Source organism: Gymnoscopelus braueri (genome assembly GCF_963280865.1).
Source record: "Gymnoscopelus braueri genome assembly, chromosome: 8".
Lineage (NCBI taxonomy): Eukaryota > Metazoa > Chordata > Actinopteri > Myctophiformes > Myctophidae > Gymnoscopelus > Gymnoscopelus braueri.
The window spans coordinates 55193919-55220131 of NC_137609.1; the positions used below are offsets into that span (position 1 = coordinate 55193919).

The window sequence follows — 26213 nt, forward strand, 5'->3', positions numbered from 1 at the left end:
CCGTCCGTCCGTCCGTCCGTCCATGTGTGTGTATGTCTGTGAACAGCTAATCCCCGGCACCGTTGGAATGATCGGAGTGGAATTTTACAAGCACACACCCTGGAGGCCAGAGCAGAACCTCTGCCCCAAATCTTTCAGCCAGTTATAGCGCCACCAGGAGGCCGATTTGTGCAAAACATTTTTATTGATATTACTCCTACTGATTTTGTCCAAAACTCAAACACAAATAGCACACATTATCTCTGCCGTCAGTTTTCAGATCCCATTCCAAGTGGCTATGACTGCCTTCCAAAGTTTGCGGACCCTGGGGACCCTTGTTGTTGTTAGTAGTAATAGTAGTAGTAGTAGTTGTTGTTTAATTAGTAGTGATAATGCACTTCATATGATTCCAAATACAATAAAATATATGTAATGTTGGTTTCCTCTGTCATAAAGCAAAGGAACAAGCTGACCTTGTGTGCAAAGATCTCAAATGTGGAACCGCACGAGATGTGCCTGACCCCATGAAAATGACATCACCAGAGGGATTCAAATCCAACGGCAAGAGCATTTATTGTACAGGAACCAGGAATGAGGATCATCTGTGGCAGTGTGACCCTCAGCCTGCTAACTGTTCTAAACCTGCTTTCATCACATGTTCAGGTAGGATTGTTTACCTCTGTGTCTTCATCAATATATTATTATCAGCTGTGTCAGTAACACACACACACACACACACACACACACACACACACACACACACACACACACACACACACACACACACACACACACACACACACACAGTTGAAATATAAGGATTTATGTTACAGATCATCCCATCTTCCGGCTGGTAGACGGGGATAATGTCTGTTCTGGAAACATGGAGGTGGAGGATGGTGACATGTGGAAGATCACCTGTAATGAAAGCACCAGAATAAGTGCTGATATGATGTGCAAACAGCTGAGATGTGGAACCAGTGTCACACACCACTTTAACTGTGACAGGAATCAATCACTTCCACCGACACTGACATGTTCAGGTAGGCTAACACTAATGTGTAGAACTGGTAGTTTCAGCACTAATCTATCAAGACAGATTCTGCTAACAGTGAGTTATAGGCAAAACGTGAAGTGGGCCGTTGTAGCGCCACCATGGAGACAATAAAAAAAAACATTGATGTGGAGGTTCTTCCTTGGCCTAGTGGGAATGTGCATGCAAAGTTTCACAGTAATCATTTGCGTGATGTTTGGACAAAATCTGTAGGAGTAATGTTTTTTGCAAAAACCTGCCTCCTGGTGGCGCTATAACAGGCCAACGTGAAACATTTTTGGCAGAGGTTCTGCTCTGGCTTCCAAAGAGTTTCATGCCGATCGGCCCAATGGCGCTGGATTTTAGCTGCTCACAGACACACGGACGCACGGATGGAAAGGGGCGAAAACATAGTCCCTGACCTTTGGCCGTTCTGCTTTGTAGAGGCAATAAACCAAACTCACATATATGGAGATTTGATTTTCAACATGAACTGATGTCAGACTCAACAGAAACCATGTATTATTACATGTTGTTGTTTTTGATTAATCCCCCAAAAATATGATGATAATGATGAACAACAGCCATTTGCACGTGTCCCCTGGGTGCCTCTGATACGCCCATATATGGGGCATATCGGTCGGAGCAGTGCAACGTACGTGTGAGCGTCACTTGGCGACCTGACCGAAACATTACCTTAAAGGAGCTGTTCACCAAAAATGACTTATTTTCGATCAATTACACACCCCATGAATCCTTGAATTCATGGAGATTGTTTTGTTGGTGTACATGTTATTTGATATGATTCTATACATCTATATCCCTGCCTACTCAACCGTCCCTGAGCTTTAATGTGTTCCTAACCTTTATCTTTTAACAGAAAGGATCAACATAACTCTCATGGACAATGGAAGTGTCAGTGATTGCTCTGGTACAGTTCATGTCAGTAGTTCTATGGGTCTGCAGCCTGTGTGTGGCTCAGATTGGGACAGAAAGGATGCAGAAGTGCTTTGTAGAGAGTTGGGCTGTGGCAAGGTGAGATCTTATTCTTTATGGTTAATATATTAATGATCACTTATCTGTGTTACACAGACCTTACAGGTCCTTTTTTACACTTTAAGCCCAAAATGATATTACTTTATTATATGTTATTATATAATGTCCAGTCACCATTATGTTTTTGCATTGGTTCTATTAACATACCAATGTTATAATATACCTTTATATTGCAAAGGAAAGACATATTATTCAGAATCAAATGAACAGACACATTTCCAGGATTAAAGTGTCTCTATCCATCTCTCTATCTCTCTATCGCTCTCTCCCTCTCTCTCTCTCTCTCTCTCTCTCTAATGCATTCTTACAGGTGATTTTCATCAGCCCCACAAGGACTCAACAACATGGAATACTGGACAACATGAACTGTAAAGGCACTGAGGAGTCACTGTGGCTCTGCATGGCCAAGTACAATGACTCTGTCCCATGCACTTCCAACGCTCATGTCACATGTCACAGTAAGATTATAATGTAGTATGTCATTATTGTATATTATTGCATGCTTTGCTCTGAAAGAGATAGCTGTTGGCTGTGTCTCAGACAGAGAGATAGAGAGCCATCTACACATTTCTGACTCATAGGAAATGGATGGAATGCCAATAATAATAATTAATGGATTTTTTTAATTATAAAATTATGAATACAAACATGTGGATTTACACAATGATGTATTATGAAAGATTAATTATGGATTATGAATTATGGAATGTCAGGAATGTGACTCACGTTCCCCCCCTAGCGGCAGGAATGGTGTAGTGTGAGGCACCCTATATACACTGCTGTGGACAGTTTAGAAACCTGCCTGCCAGTGACATCATCGGTAGACATGTTTTGTCATTTCAAACAAGATTTCACTTTCCAGGAAGAGAAAGGTTTCTATTAGCCTGTTATGCTTATCAATGATGTCATTTGTTGGCAGGATTCTGAACTGTCACATAGCTCACCATTGGAGTTAGTAAAGTAGAGTAGGGTGCCATCTGATGAGCATTATATTAAAATAATAACGGGTGAAGTGCTCCTTTAAGGCTTTAACCCCCCCCCCCCCCCCTTCAGATCACAAGGTAGTGTTCATGAAGAATGGAACGTCCTGTTCTGGCCTGGTGGCAGTAGAGCATGCTGGGAAGGACTACTGGCTCTCAGGAGCCAATGAGACGTGGAACCACACTGCTGATGTGGTGTGTCAACAGATGCATTGTGGGAAAGCCACTGACGTCACTCTGTTCCCTCATGTTCCTTCTGGAGAACCTGGAGAAGGAATGGAGAATGAAACTTGGAGTGAGTCCTACAACTGTTCCTCCACAGAGACGTCACTCTTTGACTGTCCAAAGGACAACACAACGTCATCCAATCAGAGCCTTGCTTTGGTGGAATGTTCAGGTAATGTGTTTTAAATGTTGCTGCTGGGTATTTGTACCGGAAATAACCTTCAGCTTAAGAAAACTAGTGTTTTCGACTAATATTCGATGTGAGCTTGTAGCTCTTCCATCATGTTTAGATATCTTTAGATTTTCCAGTTTGTCATAATAACATTATTTATTTTATAACACATTCACAATGACATCCAGTAATCCACAGAACATAGTTTGATAACACTTGTAATGTCCTGGCTACTTGTCATTTGATTTCAACATATTCATTTCAACAGGTACTATAAATGCAACCCTGACAGAGCAGTGTTGGGGGCCAGTACAGGTGTGCACCCATGCAGGCTGTGGGGGGGTGTGTGCACACACCTGGACTGATGCCAATTCTGAAATGCTGTGTAAAGACCTGGGCTGTGGACACGCCTTCACCGGCATCGACCAGAACATCAAGGGGAATGTAACCATCCTGGCAATGTACCCGACCAAACACACCACCAACCTGACTGAAAGCGTCATTGTGAAATATAACGGAGACATGTACATTTACTGCAATGGCAAACCGGCCGTTGTGGTTTGCTCAGGTAAAAGATAACAAATGCCCACACTACATTTAGAATATATGTACAGATGTGTTTGTTTGCAGCTTGTTATAAGCTATGTGTTGTTTTTATCCACTTGTACTTCACACACTGACTGTGTGAAGATGGATGCATTTCTTTTTATTACATTCACAACATTGTCCATCATTATTTTTCTATTATCTTTCAATTTCAATGGTAGCCTACTTGTGACATATGTTAACAGTGTCCTGAACATGCATAGGACATCGTTTCTGATTACGTTTTTACAGTTTGATACTGTTTCCATGCAGCCAGTTTCAAGGCTGATTTCAAGGATTCCAGAGATCATTGTTCTGGGAATCTGAAGATACTCTATCGAGGCCAACGTTACCCTGTCTGTAAAGAATCCCTGATCAACACTGATGTCCGAAACACCATCTGCAAGGAGCTGCAATGTGGAGAGACTGGAGAGACTCTTGGATTCTTTGGACTTTTGCCTCAAAGTAAAGTTGTGTCACTGAATTGTCCTGCAAACAGCCACAAGCTGGCAGACTGTAACGTTACTTTACAGTACAAAGGACATTGTTCTCCTGGTGGACTCCAGTGTACTGGTATGTCTAAAATATTTTGATTCCAATTGATTTAACCAAATATGTATTGCAGACATACTGTATGACATAACATTCCATTTAATATAGCTCATTTATTAACATGGACTGTTGTAGGTTATGATCTCTTGAACTGAGAGAAACTCATGAATATTTCTTGGTTTTCATTAACTATGCTCTGTCCCTGCTCCTTCTCTTCTTAGACTGGCAGAAGATCAGACTACAACGTTCAAAAGAGCCTGGAAGAGCCTCTGGAGGAGATGTGTTTGTTTACAGTAAGAATGGTTCCAGGATGGTCTCTAACCACGGCTGGACAGAAACAGAGGGAGAGAAACTGTGTCTTCATCTCAACCTTGATGGATATGAAAACCATACAGCATCAGCAGGTTCTTCTGATATGTGGGAGAAGAGCTTCAACTGTTCTGATGTGAAGGAACCAAAGAGGATCTGGGACTGTGAGCGTGACAAGAGACCCTCCGGGAACCAAGGAGTCTATCTCCAATGCAAAGGTAATACCAATTAACCCATTAAGACCTGAGGCCCATTCTACAAATACCTTAAATCAGTATTTGTCAAACTTTTTTTGCCAAGCAGGACCCCCAAAAACGATATGTATTTGGCTGCGAACCCCCATCTGAATTATGTTTGTGCCAGGGACCCCCAGAAGAGAAGATTTGTGTTAAAAAAAATAGCAACATTATTTCAAACACTTAAAATACTTTTTTTCAAAAAAGCAGATGTACAAGCTCGCTGTGAGCTTGTAGATCTGCTTTTTTTTGAGAACCACTGTTCTAAACCACTGTTCTAAATCCTAAGAGTTTTCTGAAAAACTAAAACCTAAAATGATGCTTTCCCAGTTTTAATGGTTATTACTACACAGTCAGTTTTAATGGGTTATTACTACACAGTCAGTGTTAATGGTTATTACTACACAGTCAGTTTTAATGGGTTATTACTACACAGTCAGTTTTAATGTGTTATTACTACACAGTCAGTTTTAATGGGTTATTACTACACAGTCAGTTTTAATGGGTTATTACTACACAGTAAGTGTTAATGGGTTATTACTACACAGTCAGTGTTAATGGGTTATTACTACACAGTCAGTGTTAATGGGTTATTACTACACAGTCAGTTTTAATGGGTTATTACTACACAGTAAGTGTTAATGGGTTATTACTACACAGTCAGTGTTAATGGGTTATTACTACACAGTCAGTTTTAATGGGTTATTACTACACAGTCAGTTATAATGGGTTATTACTACACAGTCAGTTTTAATGGGTTATTACTACACAGTCAGTTTTAATGGTTATTACTACACAGTCAGTTTTAATGGGTTATTACTACACAGTCAGTTGTAATGGGTTATTACTACACAGTCAGTTTTAATGGGTTATTACTACACAGTCAGTTTTAATGGTTATTACTACACAGTCAGTTTTAATGGGTTATTATTACACAGTCAGTTTTAATGGGTTATTACTACACAGTCAGTTTTAATGGGTTATTACTACACAGTCAGTTGTAATGGTTATTACTACACAGTCAGTTATAATGGGTTATTACTACACAGTCAGTTTTAATGGTTATTACTACACAGTCAGTTCTAATGGGTTATTATTACACAGTCAGTTTTAATGGGTTATTACTACACAGTCAGTTTTAATGGGTTATTACTACACAGTCAGTTGTAATGGTTATTACTACACAGTCAGTTTTAATGGGTTATTACTACACAGTCAAATACAAACATTCCAAAATACTCCTACATTAGTCTATCCATGTTTACACATTCAGAGATACATTTATTCACTCCAGATGATTTAAAAGCAGAAGCACAAAGAACCACAAAACAGAACCACAAAAGCAGATTTAATATAAAGACTGAAGTGGGGAAAAGGACAGTATTGTCCCCTTCATATCAACCAGTTGAGGGATGATGGTTATTTAGGCCTTATCAGCCTCAGGGCTGTTATTTAAAGTAGATGATTTGAATGACATCTCTATGTGACTCCAGATAACATGTTTATTTCAGACTCATCAGATCTGTGTGGTTGTGGGATTAGAGATTGTGTTTGTTTGTTTGTTTGTTTGTTTGTTTGTTGTTTTTGTTGATTTGTGGAGATTTTATTTCTGTTTTCCCAGAAAACCATGTGGTTACCCTGACTTCATCAGGGAGATGCTCTGGTTTGGTGACGATCAATCACAGAGCGGTGTGCAGCAATCATTGGGACAACAAACACTCACAAATAGTTTGCCAAGAGCTGGGCTGTGGAGATGCTCTCTACTTTCAGAAACTGGCATATGCGTACGATAGGTACCACGTCCGTTGCCACGGCTCTGAGTCCACACTGGGACACTGTGAGACAGAGGAGGGCTGGTGTGATGATGACCTGATGGTGTATGTCTACTGTAGAGGTGAATGCTTTGTTAATAGTCTCTCTTCTGGTAGCTATAATATAATAATATACTAATATAGTCTCCTTGGTGTTTGTCACTGTATATTTACATACACAGTGAAATGAGGTATCCATCCTAAGTATCAGGAGCAGTGATATTAATACATTTAACCGTCCTAAGTATCAGGAACAGTGATATTAATACATTTAACCGTCCTAAGTATCAGGAACAGTGATATTAATACATTTAACCATCCTAAGTATCAGGAGCAGTGATATTAATACATTTAACCATCCTAAGTATCAGGAACAGTGATATTAATACATTTAACCATCCTAAGTATCAGGAGCAGTGATATTAATACATTTAACCGTCCTAAGTATCAGGAACAGTGATATTAATACATTTCACCATCCTAACTATCAGGAACAGTGATATAAACATATGCAGAGGAAAAGGGTCTGTTTGAGTAGATATGATTCTTTGATCTGTTTTGAGTCTGTCATTTATCATTTAATATTGTATATAATTAATAGTTAATGTCAGGTGGGAACTTTATTCATCCTAAACTTTTACTTTCTAGGACATGGAAAAAAGAAAGTGTGTTCCAATGTATCCAATGTAGTTATGATTTAGTCACAATCTCTTGTTAATACTATAGATGTGCAAATAATCATATCAGTATCTGCCACTTTTTATGTAAAAATGCAAAATCGATTTCGAACCGATAAGAAAAAGAATCTCACGCTGATTATGATGACACATTAATGATGTGTTTGTTAATTGTGCGGGGACTCTAAAGTGAAGCACAGCGTCAGACCTTTCAGTTGCTGCTGCACGCAACCCCTCCCCCCCAACACACGCACGCACTTAAACATAAAAGCAGGAACATTTCTTGTTATTTCATTGCAAAGTGCAGCTGTTACTCCTATATTACACACATTTCAGTGGGTAAATAGACCACTGGGATAGGCTAATAAATTATATCAATACTAAATCTCTAATGTAACTTTTGTTATTGTTGTCATGTTGCATTGACAAACCAAACTGAAATCCATGATGTCAGAAACTGTTAGATTAGAGAACCTCCGAGACGTCAACACCGCCTCGCGCGCGGTTCAAGCTAACACATCCGAGCGCTCCCTACCCCCGTTTCAGCCAATCAGAGGCCTCATCTGGCTCATCCTAGGAACATAATTACCCGCCCCCCCCCCCCCCCCCCCCCCCCGCCCCCAAATAAGGATAGTCATTTTGTATTTAAAACAGCATTACAGACGTCAAAGGGTTAAAGTGCAGGAGAGATGGGGTGACTCCTGAACAAACACTTTTGGGTATTACTGAACAAACACTTTATAGCAATACTCTATACCAGATTATAGAGCTTTAACTTTTTAACTTTTTGTTTTAACCAAAGAATATCACTTACAATACCTTCAATTATGAATGAATGAATGACTGATAAACAATGAACTTATTTCCTAGTTCCTAGACATAATTGGATGAAATTGTGAGATAAATTATGATCATCATTTGAACCTTTCAGAGCCCAAGGTAGTGTTCATGAAGAATGGAACGTCCTGTTCTGGCCTGGTGGCAGTAGAGCATGCTGGGAAGGACTACTGGCTCTCAGGAGCCAATGAGACGTGGAACCACACTGCTGATGTGGTGTGTCAACAGATGCATTGTGGGAAAGCCGCTGACATCACCCTGTTCCCTCATGTTCCTTCTGGAGAACCTGGAGAAGGAATGGAGAATGAAACTTGGAGTGAGTCCTACAACTGTTCCTCCACAGAGACGTCACTCTTTGACTGTCCAAAGGACATCACAACGTCATCCAATCAGAGCCTTGCTTTGGTGGAATGTTCAGGTAATGTGTTTTAAAATGCTGCTGCTAGGAATTTGTATATATATATTTTTTTAAATAACCTTCAGCTAAAAATACGTTTTCTTTTTCTGATTTAAGTGATGTGGGCTCTTAGCTTTCATCATGTTTAGATTAGATGTTCCTGTTTATCATCATAACTTAATTTCTCTGCCAACACATTCACAATGACATCCAGTAATCCACAGAACACCTATGTGATATTTGTCATTTGATTTCAACATGTTGCATTTCAACAGGTACTATAACTGCAACCCTGACAGAGCAGTGTTGGGGGACAGTGCAGGTGTGCACCCATGCAGGCTGTGGGGGGGTGTGTGCACACACCTGGACTGATGCCAATTCTGAAATGCTGTGTAAAGACCTGGGCTGTGGACACGCCTTCACCGGCATCGACCAGAACATCGAGGGGAATCGAGGGTACAATGCCATCCTGGCAATGTACCCGACCAAACACTCCACCAACCTGACTGAAAGCATCATTGTGAAAAGTGAACTGCCCTGCTCCAACGAACCGGCCCATGTGGTTTGCTCAGGTAAAAGATACTTTGAATAAATATCCACACTACATTTAGAATATTTGTTTCAAGCTATGTTGTTCTTATCCACTTGTACTTCACACCTTCAGAACTTGGATGGATTATTTTGTATTCAATGAAACGTCTTTAATAATCAAATATCAATGGAACTTGTAACATTATGTTTTCACTGTACTGTACTGTACTGTACTGTACATGCATAGAAAAACTGATTACATGTTTTCTATTTTTACAATTTGTTAATCGATACTTTTTCCATACAGACAGTGTCAAGGCTGATTTCAAGGATTCCAAAGATCATTGTTCTGGGAATCTGAAGATACTCTATCGAGACCAACGTTACCCTGTCTGTAGAGAATCCCTGATCAACACTGATGTCCGAAACACCATCTGTAAGGAGCTGCAATGTGGAGAGACTGGAGAGACTCTTGGATTCTTTGGACCTTTGCCTCAAAGTAAAGTCATATCAGGACTGATAGACCGTAACATTACTTTGCAGGACAAAGGACATTGTTCTCTTGGTGTCCTCCAGTGTTCTGGTATGTCTAAAATGCTTTGTTCTGATTTCAATTTATTTAACCAAATATGAATTGTAGAGATACTGTTTAACATTAGTGTAACAGTTCATGAAATACTATGAATGAATATTGTATTGTATACTATATATATGAACATTGTTTTGGTTTTCATTAACTATACTCTGTCTGCTCCTTCTCTTCTTAGACTGGCAGAAGATCAGACTACAACGTTCAAAAGAGCCTGGAAGAGCCTCTGGAGGAGATGTGTTTGTTTACAGTAAGAATGGTTCCAGGATGGTCTCTAACCACGGCTGGACAGAAACAGAGGGAGAGAAACTGTGCCGTGATCTCAACCTTGGTGGATATAAAAACCATACAGCATCAGCAGGTTCTTCAGATATGTGGGAGAAGAGCTTCAACTGTTCTGATGTGAAGGAACCAAAGAGGATCTGGGACTGTGAGCGTGACAAGAGACCCTCCGGGAACCAAGGAGTCTATCTCCAATGCAAAGGTAATTATTACAACCCAATCACCAGTTAAAACGTTGTCATGGTAAATTGTTGCAGAATAGTTTAACAAAAACGTTACATTTTAGTGCTGTTTCATTTTAACGAATAGATTTATGATTAGGTTTTATGGTCAAGGATTCGGGTTAGGTTTAGGGTTTGTTAGTAGTCTAAATTAAACCGAGGATTGACTGAACGGACTAAATGTTCACAAATCCGACTTTCCAAAATACTACATTGTTACATATTCAGAGATAAATTAATGCAAAGGATTGTACAAACATTTAATATAAAGACTGATCGATGTTGAAATGAGGAAAAGGACCGTTTTCCTCTTTCTCTTTTGTTCATATGAAATTTTTTGAATGAGGGTTACTTAGGCCTTATCATTCACAGTCGATAAAAACCTAAGTGCTGTTTTAAGTACACAATTTGAATAACATTTCTTTGTGACCCCAGGTAATATATTAATATTACCTATACTATTAGTCCGAAATAAATATGATCTAATTCAGATGCACCAGATCTGTATGGTTGTGGGATATGTTTTTTTTTTACATTTTTATTTTGGTTGATTTGTTGAGATTTTATGTGTTTTCCCAGAATCCCCTGTGGTTACCCTATCAGGGAACTGCTCTGGTGAGGTGAAGATGGATGGTCTCACAGTGTGCAGCGATCACTGGGACAACAAACACTCACAGATAGTTTGTGAAGAGCTGGGCTGTGGCAACGCCTTCCACTTTAAGACACATGGAGGAACTGGGTCAGATGTTTACCTCGTCCGTTGCCACGGCTTTGAGTCCAACCTTATGCAGTGTGAGACGGAGAGAGGCCGGTGTGATGGTGGACTGGTGTCTGTCTACTGTACAGGTGAATATGTGTGATTACTGTCACTATTCTGATAGCTTTGATAAAGATCTGCAGACGAAAAGAGTCTGTTTGAGTAGATACTGTATGATTCTTTGAGCTGTTTTGAGTCTGAACTTTAGCATTTGGGGCAATACCTGTATATTAGAATATTCAGAAATGTATCTTAATTTTATTTGTATTTGTTACTGTTGTTTTATTTAGCAAATTACATCAGTTAAGTATTGTATAACACAGATGTTTGAAGTGGATAAGGACTTTGTTGATACGAATACATTAGATCTCTTTATTAGGAACTTATATTAATCTAAACCATGAATGTACTGTATTCCCTAGTTCCAATACGTAATGGGTTGTATGATCACTTATTATTATTATTTAATAATTATTAATTATTAAATATATTTTCATCTTTTAGTACATGGATATTTGTCCTAGTTTCCCTATACTTGTTACTAAACTATATCCATTCAAACGTTTAGATGCAACACAGTTTCCACATGACAGGGAATAAAGCAGTTGTTTATTGTAACTTGTTTCAGGTGAATAAAGCAGGTGTTTATTGTAACTTGTTACAGGTGGCATTGAGTTCAACACCACAGAGAAGTGCAGAGGAACACTTAAGGTCCAACATGGAGATCAGTGGGAGCATCATGTGTGTCCTCTAAATTTAACAAAGCATTTCAACAACCTCGTGTGCAAGCAGCTTGGATGTGGTGACGTCATGGAGGACTTTAAGACAGACCTGAATCACACAGAGGAGGTAGACTACTGTTTACTCTTTGCTTTATTAAGAAGGAGAAGAATACCTCAGATTTATATAATGCTTTCATAAGTCTTTTAGACAAGTTTTGATTTTGATTTTAGGATCTGGAAACGACCCTGGATTGTGCAAACAATCAGTCAGACATCAGAGATTGTGTCAGCCTGCAGTCTTGTAAGAAAGTCAAACCAGCTGAAATCTATTGTGAAGGTACCAAAGCTACTTTAATATAAACAGTTTACAAACAATTAATCCTGTTAAACTACATGTAATTTTCCCTTGCTATTCAATTGCTATTGTATCTAGTCACTTATGAGTTAACATATTATAATTTATTGTTTTATGTTGATGACAATACAAATCATATATTTGTTTTAGGCATGTCATTATAGGTGAATATTTTCAAAGGATATCTTTAATCATTTAAAAAAATTGCAGACATAACATTTGTGACAAGCTTGTAGATCGTCTGTTTTCCCGCTATTTGTCATAGGGCTTACAGTAAGTCGTTAAAATCTAGTTCCAGTACTTTGTAGATCAATTGCCAAAAGAGCCGATATAGCAGCTCACAATGTGTGACGTTGCGGCACATTGTGAGCTTGTAGGTCAGCTATTTTCATTGAATGTTCACCTATTATGAGAAGCCTAAAATACAGACTGTAAGTTCCATGTTGTTAATCACCTGATTTCAGCTCTTCCCACATCTGAGGATCTCCCTAGGATCACCACTGTCATTGTGGTTGTTCTGACCATGATTCTCATCTGCTTCTTCCTGAGAAAACTCCTCACTGTTCACTGTGAGTAACTTTATATTATAATGTCGTTGCTCTCGGGCAGAAACCCTGTATCTCCATAGTTTTAAATATATATATTTTTCGTAAGTTAATGCTTTACTTCATCATACAAGAGTGTTGAACAAAAGTAGTGAAAATGGTGGTTGTAATTAATCGTCTATTTACACCATTTTAAAATGTTTTCAAAATAAAAATAAAGAAGGAATTATATTCTATGCATATTCTATTGAAAACGTCACTGAAAATGTTCTATAACTTGCTAAAATATGTTTAAACTGGACATATGTTAGCGTCGGCCAGGCTGGGAGGCAAACCCTGCATCTGGTATTTATAAGGCCTGTATATGTTACCAGTCAGCTAAATGACCAGACTTATAATATGTTTTAATCACCATAACGTTAAACGTGTGAACATTTCTAGATGTGGACCATGTTCATTCAATCCTAGATTTTTTTATTTGTAAATTAAGTACATTTTAACTGAAACATTGAGATGCAATGGGATATCAGTCAGGACCCTTAACTCTGCCAGAGTGATAGTGTAATAATGTCACCCCACTGCCAGAGAAAAAGAGCGATTTTTACTGAACCGTTAAAAAAACATGGAATATTCTCTGTGACCTCCGTCCTCACGGTGAGCGGCTGGTTACACACATGTGGTTCCCGTAGTATTGGGGGGAAAATGATCCGCTTGAGGCGATCCATTGCGCAGCTGTGGCCATTTCAATCCGGCTGGGTTTTTGTAGGGGACCATCCATAGGCTAGGTAAGAGCGCCACTGGTGGAATTAAAAAAAGGACGAGTTTCCTCGTCGTTGGCAGGGTGAGCCCAGGCAGAATTCGACACGTTAACGCCTCCGTGGCAGTAAAAGAGTTAAGGATCTGGAGGCCCGTTTTAAGAGCTAATGTGGGTTAGTTTTGTACTGTCAATGACATTGAGCGTTTGTGTGTTCTCAAGCACATTTTCATCTTGCTCCAGATATCCATGCTGGCACGGTGAACATTTGACACCAGTCTACGTTACATAAACCATTTTCTTTCAAAAACAATCTGATGACAGACAAGCCCTGATTTAAACGTCTGATTTACTTCCTGTTGATCCACATGATATTAGACTGTTTCTGAGGGCGGGGCCTGTTTCCATTGAAACAGATGAAACATAGCTAAAGCCGCCACTGATATCAGTGGTTTGTAGAAATGTACAAAACTAACATTTGTTCTGTCTTGATTGAGTTGATTATATCAGTGGTTCTCAAAGTGGGGTCCTTGAGGGGGTTCTAACCCTAACCCACCCCCCAGGGGTCCTTGAGGGGGTCCCCAGCTAAATGAGTTGATATACCATTAACCACTTTAATCTGATATACATTGACTATTTGAAATCTTGGAATATTTTGAAACACAAATCCTGTATGGGGGTCCCTGGCACAAAACATTTTCTAATGGGGGTCCGCGGGCAAATCCATATTAATTTGGGGGTCCTTGACATGAAAAGGTTGTAGAACCACTGGGTCATGTGACAGTGGTTGTAGTCATGTGACTGGGTCATGTGACAGTGGTTTTAGTCATGAGAACCACTGGGTCAAGTGACAGTGGTTGTAGTCATGTGACTGGGTCATGTGACAGTGGTTGTAGTCATGTGAATGGGTCATGTGACAGTGGTTGTAGTCATGTGACTGGGTCATGTGACAGTGGTTGTAGTCATGGAATACTTTCTCTTTGATTTGAACCTTGTGAACAGATGGTCATCATCCACTGATCTGTTATTTAAAGGGATATTTCACTTTCAAATCAAATAAACATTTAAAAAATATATTAAAAATAAATGAAAAAAGTAATGGAAAAATCACGGCCCCCTCACGCATTAGAGTGTCCTACTAATGTGTGAGGGGGCCATGATTTTGCCATAACTTTTTTCATTTTTTAAAAATATTTATGTTTAATGTTTATTTTATTTGAAAGGGAAATATCCCTTTAAGTTAATCAACAGGATGTCTAGATTAATATCAGTGAGTCCTGAAGATGACAGCTCTGTTTAAAGTGTCTGAATGACATGTTTTAATACTACAGTAATGTGAAAGAAAGGAACTGATATTTAATAGACACAGCCTGATTGTCCTATAGATGCAGTAATGCTGCTATCTGGTCACAAGAGGGCAGTGTTTGGACATGTTAGTATCATGTTGCCCTAGTAGTCAGCCTTAGTAATAAGTTAGCTCTCGCTTACAACAGTTTTACTGGTGAAACGAGAACAAAAAGGTTTTACTATCATGTGAAATGTTCATGTTGTACAACCTGTAAATATAAGTTTCTTCTTTCTTGTTCTTGTACATACTTAGCAGTCATATACTAACTGTAACTCTGTTGTTATCTAGTAAACACATCTTCACAGACATATGAAGTGGATGAAGACGTTGAATACGAGGATATTGGCGTCACTGCAAATGAAAGGAGAGCATTGGGTCTTCCTGGTGAGTGATATTTATATGTTCATTAGACGTGTTAATGATACACATTCATTATCAAATGAACTCTGATCAATGTCTAGTTTATATTACATTATATTGTCATTGTCAGACGTAAGACTATGATAAAACCAGCAGCATGTTGAGATCATTGAACTGTAAGTAGTTTGACTTGTTGTGTTTGTGTTGTTTTAGTTCTGGATGCAGGATCCAGATCAGAGGCTCTGAGACGGAACCATGGAGGAAGATCTTCCTCCTCCTCCTCCTCCTCCTCTGATGATGATGATGAAGAGAGCGTCATCCACAAGCCCCGTTACATCAATACTCAACCTGCAGGAAAGTTTGGAGCCTCTGTTACAACCTAAAGCACACAATGGATAATAATAATAATAATAATAATGTGTGTGTGTGTGTGTGTGTGTGTGTGTGTGTGTGTGTGTGTGTGTGTGTGTGTGTGTGTGTGTGTGTGTGTGTGTGTGTGTGTGTGTGTGTGTGTGTGTGTGTACAGATAGTGTGATCTATGAGGTGGAGGATCCACAGGAGGTCTATGATGATGTGGACACAGATCCTGACAGACTGGGTATGAATCATATTATATCTCTAACATAAAGAGTTTACATGTTTTGTGAACTGGAAAACTAACTGCAAAATCAGCCTAGGGTTTCAATACCCTTTAGAGAAATTAACCGATTCTTTCTGATCATTTAAATATTTTTATATTACAATATATTGTCAGTTAGAGCCGTAAGGCTAGGATAAAATGTGCAGCAGTGTTGGGATAAATGTAAGTTGTTCAAGTTGTCGTGAGTTTGACTTGTTTGCTTTTGTGTTGTATTTGTTTTGAACACAGCATCCAGACCAGAGGGGGCAGCACTCACACAGAAGGACACAGGAGATACGTCCTCCTTGTCTTATGATGACATCGATGAGGAAGTGAGCTTCATCCACGACTCTCAGCCCCGTTCCATCAGTCCTCAACCTGCAGCAAAGTCTGGAGACACTGGTAAAACCATCAGTCCTCAACCTGCAGCAAAGTCTGGAGACACTGGTAATACCTGTGTGAAAGAACACAATTAATAATAATACTAATAATACTAATAATAATGTGAAGGCAATTCTAATAAGATGTAAATACACAACAACACCAAGCAACTACTACTAAACAATAACAATGAAATAATAACACACACACAAACATACTACTTGAAATAGAATTATTGTAATTGTATTGTGCGTGCGTGCGTGCGTGCGTGCGTGCGTGCGTGCGTGCGTGCGTGCGTGTGTGTGTGTGTACAGATAGTGTGATCTATGAGGTGGAGGATCCACAGGAGGTCTATGATGATGTGGACACAGATCCTGACAGACTGGGTATGAATCATATTATATCTCTTAACATAAAGAGTTTACATACTTCTGACCAATGTTAGGTGTTCTCAGAGGGACACACACACGCACGGACGGGTGATTTGTACTGGAAGGTACTGTTCCAATCAAGACCGATTGATCCTGTCTTACCTCACTTCAAAAAACATAAATGGCTTTTTGAAGTGACACACCTAATTATAGGATTTTATTTCGCATGCGTCCATCTAGCCAATCAAAGGCATTGGTGTCAACATATTGACACGTGTCACGTGGAGCTTGACCAATGTTAGCTTGGCTAGGAGGGAGGTGAACACACGGCGGGACGAAGCGAAAACATACTCTCCACCTCCGGCGGAGACAATAATAATAAATATAGCTGCAAGCAGCGATAATACGGGGCCAGGGAATGAAGAGAGAAAAAAGAAAGAATCAATGATAAGTAATATGCACAATAAGCCAATGAAACATAGAAGACTGAACTTGAGAGAAAGAAGACCATGCAATTAACATGAGCATTTTAAACCCTCACCTCAGTAAAACAACGCCTAAGCCTATCCTCAAGACACACTATGTGTTATCCGAATAATGCCAAATCATGATCACCTCAATACATTGTCGTGGACAGGGATCGAACCAGCAACCTACGGACTCCAAGACTGCCTTTCTTCTCATTGAGCTAGATATATGGCCTCTCTGATAGTGTCTGTTGATATTTATAAGTATTTCCGTTCATTTTGAACCAGGCCTCTGTGTCTCCAACTACTCTAGATCACTGGTTCACAAACCATTTACCAATAAAGGCATTTTTGTGTCTCCTCAGAACAAAAACTAGTGAAAGTAGCCGATCTACAAGCTCACAAAACGTTGCTATCTGAAAAGTTGTGAGGTTGTAGATCGGCTATTTTCACAATGAAGTATGTCATACATTAAAAGAGAGACAAAACTATAAGTAATATGCACAATAAGCCATAGAAGACTGAGCTTAAGGTCATGTTTTTTGCAATGCCACCTCTCACCGAGAGAGAGAGAGAGAGAGAGGCCAAGTGAGGCTTGGACTGGCAACCTTCAGGTTGTGAGGCACACGTTTAAGGGAGAAGCCATTGGACCAACAGACAAGAACCTGTGAAAAAGGAGATCACTTAGATGATACAGTTTCACGCAAATAGCTGAAAAATCCTGGGTTTAAGTGTTTTTCAAACCGCTCAAAATTGCGGACAATCTAAGGGCGGAGCGGATACATGTGTTCCTCATGAGTCAAGGCACATGTGTAAGCAGGTTTAATGGCTGTCGGCCAAACGAGGCATGACTTTTGCCTGTTTAAAGTTTGCATTTTCAAAAAATCGCTATAGCGCCCCCCTTTGACCAATTGGAGTAAGATTGGTTTCGGTGATATTTGGAATGACCAACATTACCGAAAAGTTTCAAAGAAATGTGAGTCTGCATGTATGTGTTAGGGGCAGATGAATAATTGTCATAAAACTGCAATATTCATTGGCTCATTAAAGCTTCATTTTTTCACTTATGGAAAATCTTTTGCACATATTTGTCGGCATAGGTCCAAAGTTCATGTGTAAAACGTTTCGTGCAGATAACTCAAAAATCCCAGGAGGAGATGGGTTTTAACTGTTTTTCATATAATTCAAAATGGTGGGAGATCTCAGATCTCCCACCCCATATGTCAGAGGTCAAAAGTCAGAGTGTGAAAGTTGTTGATCATGAGTAGATGCATATGTATATTGAAGTTTCATGGCTGTAGGTCAATCAGGGCATGAGTTGTACCTGAGTTGTACCTGTTCAAAGTTGGCATTTTGCTATAGCGCCACCTTTTGACGAAAGATTGTGAGAATTATTTCTTGATAGTTTTTCATGACCATCTACCATATGGCCAAGTTTCGTAAAAAGCGTATGCAGGGTTCAGCCAGAACTGCCAAAAGTGGCAGAAGAAAAAAGAGGGGAACATTAAAACAGGTCCAGAGCTGAGCTCTGGCCCCGTAATAATGACAAGCAATAATAAATAATAATAATAATAATATACAATAACAATGAAACAACATGAAAAAAGTGTGTGTGTGTGTGTGTGTGTGTGTGTGTGTGTGTGTGTGTGTGTGTGTGTGTGTGTGTGTGTGTGTACACAGATAGTGTGATCTATGAGGTGGAGGATCCACAGGAGGTCTATGATGATGTGGACACAGATCCTGACAGACTGGGTATGAATCATATTATATCTCTAACATAAAGAGTTTACATGTTTAGTGAACTGGAAAACTAACAGCAAAATCAGCCTAGGGTTTCAATAACCGATTCTTTCTGATCATTTAAATATTTTTACATTACAATATATTGTCAGTTAGAGCTGTAAGGCTAGGATAAAATGTGCAGCAGTGTTGGGATAAATGTAAGTTGTTCAAGTTGTCGTGAGTTTGACTTGTTTGCTTTTGTGTTGTATTTGTTTTGAACTCAGCATCCAGACCAGAGGGGGCAGCACTCACACAGAAGGACACAGGAGATGCGTCCTCCTTGTCTTATGATGACATCGATGAGGAAGTGAGCTTCATCCACGACTCTCAGCGCCGTTCCATCAGTCCTCAACCTGCAGCAAAGTCTGGAGACACTGGTAAAACCATCAGTCCTCAACCTGCAGCAAAGTCTGGAGACACTGGTAAAACCTGTGTGAAAGAACACAATAAATACTAATAATAATACTAATAATACTAATAATAATGTGAAGGCAATTCTAATAAGATGTAAATACACAACAACACCAAGCAACTAGTACTAACAATAACAATGAAATAATAACACACACACAAACACTACTTGAAATATAATTATTGTAATTGTATTGTATTGCGTGTGCGTGTGCGTGTGCGTGTGCGTGCGCGTGTGTGTGTGTGTGTGTGTGTGTGTGTGTGTGTGTACAGATAGTGTGATCTATGAGGTGGAGGATCCACAGGAGGTCTATGATGATGTGGACACAGATCCTGACAGACTGGGTATGAATCATATTATATCTCTAACATAAAGAGTTTACATGTTGAATGAAGCATCTATCCATGCACAGGAAGTGATGCAAACAGCACTTAAAGGGACATGACACGCTATAGGCTGATGCTGTAGTTTAACAACTACAGAAGGTTTAAAAACTACAGAAGGGTTAAAACACACACACACACGCACGCACGCACGCACGCGCGCACACGCGCACACACACACACACACACACACACACACACACACACACACACACAATATCATAATGAGTGTGTGTGTGTGTGTGTGTGTGTGTGTGTGTGTGTGTGTGTGTGTGTGTGTGTGTGTGTGTGTGTGTGTGTGTGTGTGTGTGTGTGTGTGTGTGTGTGTGCGCATACAGACAGTGTGATCTATGAGGTGGAGAATCCACAGGAGGTCTATGATGACGTGGACACAGGAAGTGACATCACAGAGACGACAGTCTGAGGTCCACTAGTCTGGCGTGGCCGGACTGTTGCCTCCCACAATGTGTTTCCGGTCATACAGTCTGGGACTCGGACGCTCTGATCATGATTAAAATATGAAGCGGATGTGAAGCCTCCTCCCCACTAACGTTTAGTCTTTACAGTCGCACAAATGTATCCTAATATAAATCTAAATCATCTAAGCATACATAGCTTGATGCTAAGCACAAATGGAAATTAAAACGTAAAATGGAAGTGCCAGCTTCCTCTGGAAGTGCCAGCTTCCTCTCTCGGATTTCGGGAGGTAGTTCAAGACTCTATATCAGGGTTTCTCAAAGTGGGTGCACCCTAGGGCAGTGGCGCCTGTTTAATTAAAGGACCCCCCACTATTCAGTCCAGCCCCCCCCCCCCCCCCCCGCGAGCGTGAGGTGGGGGGACCCAGGCTGGGTGGGTCCCCCCACCGCCTTCCTTCTACCTTCCTTATTCCTAAATAAAGTGCTTATTTTTGTTTAAATGATATGTGTCATGGAAATGGAGTTCTAATTTTCATTAGAGCAACCTTGATTTTCCCTTAAATAGAAAAACAAAATTACCTCTGACATCTACACTTCATGGAGTATACTTTTTGAACCGAATTAACCGAATTAACCCCCAAAAAAATTAACAAACCCACCCGAAAAAAACCCGAAAATGTTCGCGCTATGCGCGCACGTGCGCTACGTGTACGCTTCGCGCACGTTCATGTGTCCCTGATGTGTTCTCCCCCAGTTCATATTCCATTCCAGCCAAACATGTTTGAGAACCACTGCTCTATATAATATGTGTAGATTGTGGAATAGTTGTCTGGCTACGTGAGACGAGGTCTACTGGACCCTGACCTGCAGACCAGCTGGATGCACATTGAATTAATGGCTCTGTAACACATTGAAGTGCCTTGTTGTGGAAATGTTTTTTTTTACTCTGGTGGTTAATGTGTTAAGAGGGGTAAATAAGCAGGTGGAATTAGTGTTTGTGTAATCTCCCTTCAGTTCATAGTTTTTTTCAGGAAAGAAAGAAAAAGGTTGCAGAGCGAGGGGAAAAAAATGAAAAAGAAACATTTCAAAGAAACATCTAAGATGTATCTATATTCAATACTCCGCTTCGAGGTCTCGCTATGGGAGAGCGCCCCCTGGCGCGTCAAGTGAGTCAAGGCCCAGAGCCGACCTCACTTCCAACCCACGCCTTAGCCAAGCCCCAGAGGCCGAGCTAACAAACATGGCGTCCGGGACCCCGCCCCCCCCCCCCCCCGACCGTGAGACGCCGGGCACCGACAGACACACCCAGTGTGTGATTTGTCTGGGCCACACTCACACTTCACTGTATATACATATATAAAAACACAGCAGCAGCTATGAAGATGAGTTTAGACATTATGTACAAAAGAGTAGTAGTACATTAGTGTTGTTTTTGTATTTCATTCATTCTTATTATTCATTGAAGAAAACACATTGTGTGATTTTGATGTATCATGACTTTTTATACAGCAAATATAGCTGGCTGTCACTGGCTATAATTTTATATGATGTTAAAGTTAGTTTACTGTTTAGTTTTACTTTATGACTTTTATATGATGTTAAAGTTAGTTTTACTGTTTAGTTTGACTTTTTGACTTTTATATGATGTTAAAGTTAGTTTACTGTTTAGTTTTACTGTATGACTTTTATATGATGTTAAAGTTAGTTTACTGTTTAGTTTTACTGTATGACTTTTATATGATGTTAAAGTTAGTTTACTGTTTAGTTTTACTGTATGACTTTTATATGATGTTAAAGTTAGTTTACTGTTTAGTTTTACTGTATGACTTTTATATGATGTTAAAGTTAGTTTACTGTTTAGTTTTACTGTATGACTTTTATATGATGTCAAAGTTAGTTTACTGTTTAGTTTTACTGTATGACTTTTATATGATGTCAAAGTTAGTTTACTGTTTAGTTTTACTTTATGACTTTTATATGATGTTAAAGTTAGTTTACTGTTTAGTTTTACTTTATGACTTTTATATGATGTTAAAGTTAGTTTAATTTACTGTTTAGTTTTACTGTATGACTTTTATATGATGTTAAAGTTAGTTTTAGCTATCATATAGTCAAGGCCAAGGATTGGTTGTTTCAAGCTTCCTGTATTTATACATTATGCATTATTATAATTATAAATACAATATTTGTATGATCTATTTTTATGTAGTGTTGGTGTGCTATATCCTCTTTCATTAATAAATACAAATATTCCTCCATATACTGTTTTTTTGTTTTTACAGAAATAAACATTTCAAAACATTTTTCATACTATTAAATAATCTATTTAATGTTGATTATTTACTATTAATAATACTAAATAATCAAAGGAATTACATAAATAAATGCAAAAACCTAAGAAGTGGAAATAGCAGATCTACAAGCACACAACACGTCGTGTTGCGATGTGTTGTTTGATTGATTGATTGATGTAGTTTATTTAGAAAGACATGAGAATAGTACATGACAGTACATAACAGTACATGGAAGTACAAATTCACAATACAAGGTCTACTAAACTGGAAACCCTCATTAAGCATTACGCTTGTTTAAGATGAGAACCCCATGCACACAAATCATGATGAAATATAAGAGGCAGGCAGATATACACACTACTATACAGAATGTCATACAATCAGCTTTCAGGTTACTGGTATGACGAGAGAAAAAATAATAATATATATATATATACAAAAGAGGAAAATGAAGGAGGGGGGGGGGTAGGGAGGGGTAGGTTAAGACTTAGACAGGGGCCATTTTCGAATTGCAGCCTCCTGAAGGTGTATCTTTAGGGCAGTTTTGAAAGTGAGTAGGGTTTTACACTCCTTTACTCCTTTTGGTAGGGCATTCCACATTTTTGATGAATAGCATGAGAACGAGTTCATACCCTTAGTTGAGCCAAATCTGGGTTGAACATGATCAGTGGAGCTGCCTCTGGTGTTATGATCATGGACTTCATTAACATTTTTGAAGTATTTTGACAAATACAGGGGGATCCCAATGTTGTGGTGTATCTTGAAGACCAGGCCCATAGCAAGTTGCTGTACTCTGTCCTCAACCCTAAGCCATCCAATCCTAGCAAAATGAGCAGGGGTTAGATGGGTTCTGTGATTGAGGCCAAGAAGTAGTTGTGTTATTGTAGATCTGCTATTTTCACTAGTCTGGGTCTCGGGGAGACATCTAATTTCTCTTTTGGGTCTCGAGCTAAAAAGAACCACTGCTTTACAACATCAAAGGCTTATTTATTATGGTGATCGTGTTGTTTATTGTTTTCATGTTGAAGCCAAATCGAACCTGACAGCCTGCACCTTTAAACAGACATTCATTTTAAAAGAGATGTCCAAGAACACCATAAAGTTGACGGTTCAAATCCCCAGAATACTGGGGATATTTTAGGTTGTAAAAATGAATCATAACTGTGTGCCGTCCCCTTGCTAAAAAGCTTCTATTTAAACCCATTAAGATCTGGAAAGCCTACGTTGTTGTACCTGTAAAACCGAAAAGCATCACAATGTGTCATTTTAGATGTTGCTATGTATCATCATCTATTCCAGGGGTCTTCAACCTTTTCAGGCCAAGGACCCCCTAGCTGAGAGAGAGATAAAGCAGGGACCCCCTACTCTATATTGTATAAAATTGTGTTTCAGATTAATGTTTTTTTTGTACTTGGTCTGCTCTTTTTTCCCTCTACACCTATAGCCTCTTTGCCAAAAATAGCAGATCTACAAGCTCTCAGCGCCTCGCAGCGCGAAGCGTTGAGAGCTTGTAGATCTGCTATTTCTCCTTAGGAAAGGGATGCTAGGGTTCAAGTGGTTAAGGTAAAAAAATATATATATATCACACAAAGATTTGGCGGACCCCCTGTAGTAACTCTGAGGACCCCCTAGGGGTCCCGGACCCCCTGTTGAAGACCCCTGATCTATTCTAATGTGTATGTTTTTGAAATAGTTTTTCGATAAACTTAGGTTAGGATTTAGAAGCCGTTTTTAAAATGGGCCTCAGGTCTAAATGGGTCTCAGGTCTAAATGTGTCTCAGGTCTAAATGGGTCTCAGGTCTAAGTGGGTCTCAGGTCTAAATGTGTCTCAGGTCTAAATGGGTCTCAGGTCTAAATGGGTTTAAGGTTCCCTTGACTAACTCACATAATCCCTAGTCTTCCCTTTCTAGGAAATGGAAGACAAAAAACAAAAGCATCTGTTATACAGTAGTTATTATTTAATCACAAGCTCTTGTTAATGCTTTTCAACGGTTGAATATTTATAAAAACCCACAGACACACTAAACCACTTTTCACTTTCAACATGAAAAAATACCAAAATAGCCGATCTACAAGCTTGTGACGTGTTGTAAGTAAGGTTGTACATTGGGCAATTTTTGCTGCTTCTTGGACGATTAAGTAGGAAATTAATTTACAAAAAAACAAACAAACAAACAAACAAACAAACATAAAAATGCAATGTGGAGATACAAGGCTGCCTGATAGTAGACATGTGTTATGTAATGTTGAAGGGATCAGAGTTTGTGTGCACCTGAAACTGGCCTGTGGTTCATCTGTAGGAGTCACTTTATCACAAACACAGGCCAGATACACATCATAAATAAACATCATAAATAAACATCATAAATACACATCATAACCACATGTTCCATCCAGACAGTAAATGTTTATCTCACCCTGACACAACTTTTAGATTCTAGATGTGAAATACTAAACTACTGATCGCACACGTTTCTCGTTTATTATAATACATTCATATTTACTATACTGTATGTGTAGAGCAGAGGTTTATTATAATACATTCATATTTACTATACTGTATGTGTAGAGCAGAGGTTTATTATAATACATTCATATTTACTATACTGTATGTGTAGAGCAGAGGTTTATTATAATACATTCATATTTACTATACTGTATGTGTAGAGCAGAGGTTTATTATAATACATTCATATTTAATGTATATACTGTATGTGTAGAGCAGAGGTTTATTATAATACATTCATATTTACTATACTGTATGTGTAGAGCAGAGGTTTATTATAATACATTCATATTTACTATACTGTATGTGTAGAGCAGAGGTTTATTATAATACATTCATATTTACTATACTGTATGTGTAGAGCAGAGGTTTATTATAATACATTCATATTTAATGTATATACTGTATGTGTAGAGCAGAGGTTTATTATAATAAATTCATATTTACTGTATATACTGTATGTGTAGAGCAGAGGTTTATTATAATAAATTCATATTTACTGTATATACTGTATGTGTAGAGCAGAGGTTTATTATAATAAATTCATATTTAATGTATATACTGTAGGCCTATGTGTAGAGCAGAGGTTCTCAAATGGTTTTCACCTCCACACCCAAAACAGTGTCCTATCATCCTAATGAATCTATATTTATTCAGTGACAGTTGCACCCCTCCACCACCAGGGGGGGCAAAAGGCATCAAGGCAACAGGCTGAACCAGAGTAATTTAGAAAGAGAGTAATGACAGTAGCGTCGACTCCCATTGTAAGAATGGAATGCGGAAGTGCTCTGTCTACGTCAATGAGATAGTTCCAATGTTTGGAACTATAGCCCATAGTCATAGAGGCCCGCTTTGCGGCGAGATCAAAGCGTGACGTTACTCTCTCTTCTACACTCTGGGCTGAACCAGTGCCTGGATCCTTCATTGTGTATGCTTGAAACCAGTGTTGCCATATCTGCTTATTATAAGCGACTTTGGGCTTATGTTTCTGTAAAGTTGCTTGTAAATATTGGTAGTTGAGGGTTGGGTTTTTTGGGCTTATTTCTAAATAGTAGTTGTTTATTTGGCCTTGTTTCCAAATCCTAATGTTGTTAAAACATGTGTTCTCAAACATTTATTTGAGAACACATGTCATAAACCCCCACATTAACACATATTTGTCCCTCTAACCCCCATCTGAAAATGTGTTGTGTTCTGTGTTGTTATAATGTTCCAAAACTCTTCCAAATATTCCACAATAATGCAATAATGATCCACTTTCTACTTTTG

The 26213-nt window shown here is 39.0% G+C and overlaps 2 protein-coding genes and 2 long non-coding RNA genes across 4 annotated transcripts; all 4 read left to right on the top strand.

Annotated features, from left to right (window-relative positions):
- Positions 1 to 545: 545 nt before the first annotated feature.
- On the top strand, positions 546 to 2007 carry LOC308089733. Its single transcript, XR_013933543.1, has 3 exons — positions 546 to 642; positions 813 to 1022; positions 1893 to 2007. It is a non-coding gene; the product is annotated as an uncharacterized lncRNA (long non-coding RNA).
- An 8334-nt stretch (positions 2008 to 10341) lies between these two features.
- LOC308090960 (scavenger receptor cysteine-rich type 1 protein M160-like) lies at positions 10342 to 15345 on the top strand (the record flags this gene model as incomplete). The annotated part of the gene is made up of 6 exons (XM_080436232.1): positions 10342 to 10453; positions 11052 to 11318; positions 11894 to 12078; positions 12183 to 12288; positions 12771 to 12875; positions 15242 to 15345. The coding sequence occupies 6 exons, from the start codon at positions 10342 to 10344 to the stop codon at positions 15343 to 15345; spliced, it is 879 nt and encodes a 292-aa protein (XP_080292358.1).
- A 188-nt stretch (positions 15346 to 15533) lies between these two features.
- Positions 15534 to 16699, top strand: LOC308089732. The gene is made up of 4 exons (XR_013933542.1): positions 15534 to 15671; positions 15844 to 15911; positions 16182 to 16379; positions 16628 to 16699. It is a non-coding gene; the product is annotated as an uncharacterized lncRNA (long non-coding RNA).
- A 1672-nt stretch (positions 16700 to 18371) lies between these two features.
- Positions 18372 to 20487, top strand: LOC308090961 (uncharacterized protein; the record flags this gene model as incomplete). Its single annotated transcript, XM_080436233.1, has 5 exons — positions 18372 to 18387; positions 18832 to 18903; positions 19158 to 19355; positions 19618 to 19689; positions 20067 to 20487. 5 exons carry the CDS (start codon positions 18372 to 18374, stop codon positions 20150 to 20152), a joined length of 444 nt encoding a protein of 147 aa, XP_080292359.1. The 3' UTR covers positions 20153 to 20487.
- Positions 20488 to 26213: the final 5726 nt, after the last annotated feature.